The 2,700-nt window shown below is 35.8% G+C and overlaps 1 protein-coding gene across 1 annotated transcript; it reads left to right on the top strand.

Annotated features, from left to right (window-relative positions):
* The first annotated feature begins 1,147 nt into the window (after window positions 1–1,147).
* On the top strand, window positions 1,148–2,700 carry LOC138044618 (ATP-dependent DNA helicase PIF1-like). Its single transcript, XM_068891089.1, has one exon. The coding sequence runs from the start codon at window positions 1,153–1,155 to the stop codon at window positions 2,269–2,271; it is 1,119 nt and encodes a 372-aa protein (XP_068747190.1). The 5' UTR covers window positions 1,148–1,152; the 3' UTR covers window positions 2,272–2,700.

The raw sequence follows: 2,700 nt of genomic DNA on the forward strand, positions 1-2,700 counted from the left end.
GCACTGACCTACCAGAAAAAAGGGTACGCATTGCAAAATCACCAGAAGAACTTGACGAACTGGATAATGAAAGTACTAATATCTTTAAATCAAATATTATTGATCGATACACTTTAAGACCACAGTGTATTCCTTCTGTAGATAGGCTATGTCTGGCAGAGTTTGCTGCATACTATTATAAAGAATACAGAAAGGACTCCCAAGAAACAGCTGATGCTCAACCTGAGGTTTTAACTGACGATGTCATTGAATTACATCACAATTATGATCCTGATACGTCACCTCCAGACAAAATAAGATTAATGAACTCGAATGAAGTTATGAAGTGTAGAAAAGTAAAAGCTGTTATAAGATATCACAAGCCAAACAAAGCAAAAGAACCTGAACTGTATTTTCATCATCTCCTGATGCTGTACTACCCATGGAGAGATGAAACAAGTCTTTTAGGAAGTGATCAAACATATGCTTCTAAATTCTATGAGCATGAAGAACAAGCTGTATTGGAACGAAACAGAAAGAATTTTGAGCCTGATGCTGATACTGTTACAGAAGCGCTTGATTTTCTTCGAAATAACCAGGGCAATATCATCCACTCCAGCTATGATTCTATGAATGACCAGGAAAATGCAGATTTACAATCTGAAGAGCAAGATGATTCAGCACCAAACTAGTCATTTAATGAACAATTACCTACACATCTTGTTTCATCATCAGAAACTGAGAATCATTCAAGCCTTGGAATGATAACGTACAACCAGCCAACAGAAATTAGTGATGATAAATAAGCTACGGGAGTGTCTTAGATCATTGAACAAAAGACAGCGCTATGCTTATGATATAATTCTCACCTGGTGTAGAAATAAAATGAAAAACATGAATAGTCTACAACCTGAAGAAGTAAAACCCATACATGTATTTATAACTGGTGGAGCAGGTGCTGGTAAAAGTCACTTGATCCAAACAATCTGCCACACTGTCACAAAGACCTTTAGACATCCTCCCATGAATCCTGGATTGCCTACAATTCTTTTAATGGCACCTACTGGAGTTGCTACTATTAACATAGATGGAACAACAATAAACACTGCCTTGGCAATTCCCAAAGAAACAGGTGATAATTTATCTGCAATGTCTGACCAAAAGAAAACACAGATGAGAATGTTACTAGCTGACCTCAAGTTGATCATAATAGATGAAATCTCTATGGTTGCTAACAATACTTTGCTTCATATCCACCAAAGACTAAAAGAAAATTTTGGCACATCAAATGCTCACCTGTTTGCAGGCATTAGCATTCTTGCTATTGGTGACATGTATCAACTACCACCAATACGCAGGAAACCTGTTTTTGCAAATTACAAAAATGATATGTTTAACTTGTACCACCCATGGCACCTATTCACAATGATAGAGCTTGTTGATATCATGAGGCAGAAGGATGACAAACCATTTGCTGAACTTCTAAATAGGTTCCGTACAGCAACTCAAACTGAAGAAGATATTAAGTGCATCCAATCTAGATCTATAGATCCATCAGATGTTAATTACCCATCAGATGCTCTTCACATCTGGGCTGAAAATAATCCAGTCAATCGACACAATGAAATGAAATTGCACCAAATACCTGCACAGTTGTTTCACGTTAAAGCCACAGATCAGTACTCTCCTAATGTATCACAGCAAGATATTTACAGAATTTTAGCTAGACCCAGGTCTGAAACTGGTGGACTTGATGCTAATATCTGTATAAAGGAATCTGCTAGAGTTATGTTAACCAACAACATTGATATTGCAGATAGACTTATAAATGGTCAACTAGGAACTGTTGTTAAAATTGAAGTAAATCAAAATAACAAAAAACCCACCATTATCTATATAAAATTTGATGATGCCAAAGCTGGCAACAATTTAATTCAAAAGAGTACTAGCAGTTTTGTGCGACAAAATAGAGTTGTATCCATAGAACCTGTCCTAGCAAAAATTAAAATACATCCAAATAAACCTTCTTCTTCTGAAATACAGAGAATGCAATTCCCTTTAACATTGGCTTACGCTGTTAGCATTCACAAAGTACAGGGATTGTCACTTAACAGTCTCGTCATTAGTTTTGAGTTGGTCAAACAGAGATCATTCAATTATGGTCAGGTATATGTTGCACTGAGCCGAGCAACCTCTTTAAATGGTATTCACATTCTAGGAAAAATTAACAGCAAACATGTGAAAGCAGATCCTCGGGTACATAAAGAATATGAAAGACTGCGAGAAATCTAAAAAACCATGGGAACTAGTGAAAAATATAAGGACAATTCAATGCTCACTATATGTCTATTAAACATACGATCACTCAAAAAACATAGTGTCGATATCAAGTATGATGCAAACATAAGGAACAGTGATCTAATTGCACTGACAAAAACACAACTTGTACCGCATAGCAATGATACTGACATAAAATTTCATCTACTACCATTTACTCTCTACAGGCAAGATCATCGTACTGATAGATTTTTGAGTTTGGCACTGTGTACCAGAAGATCAATAGAAACTAAGGAACATGAATACTTTCCACAAGTAAATGCAATGAAATTTGTAATAATTATGAATACATCTACAACTATGTGTCCCAATTTTACAGTGCTTTTTCTTTACCGAAAGAACAACTCAAATGTAATACAGTAGGTGAGTCATCTACGAAATATC

The sequence above is a fragment of the Montipora capricornis genome, chromosome 4, assembly GCF_036669925.1.
Source record: "Montipora capricornis isolate CH-2021 chromosome 4, ASM3666992v2, whole genome shotgun sequence".
Lineage (NCBI taxonomy): Eukaryota > Metazoa > Cnidaria > Anthozoa > Scleractinia > Acroporidae > Montipora > Montipora capricornis.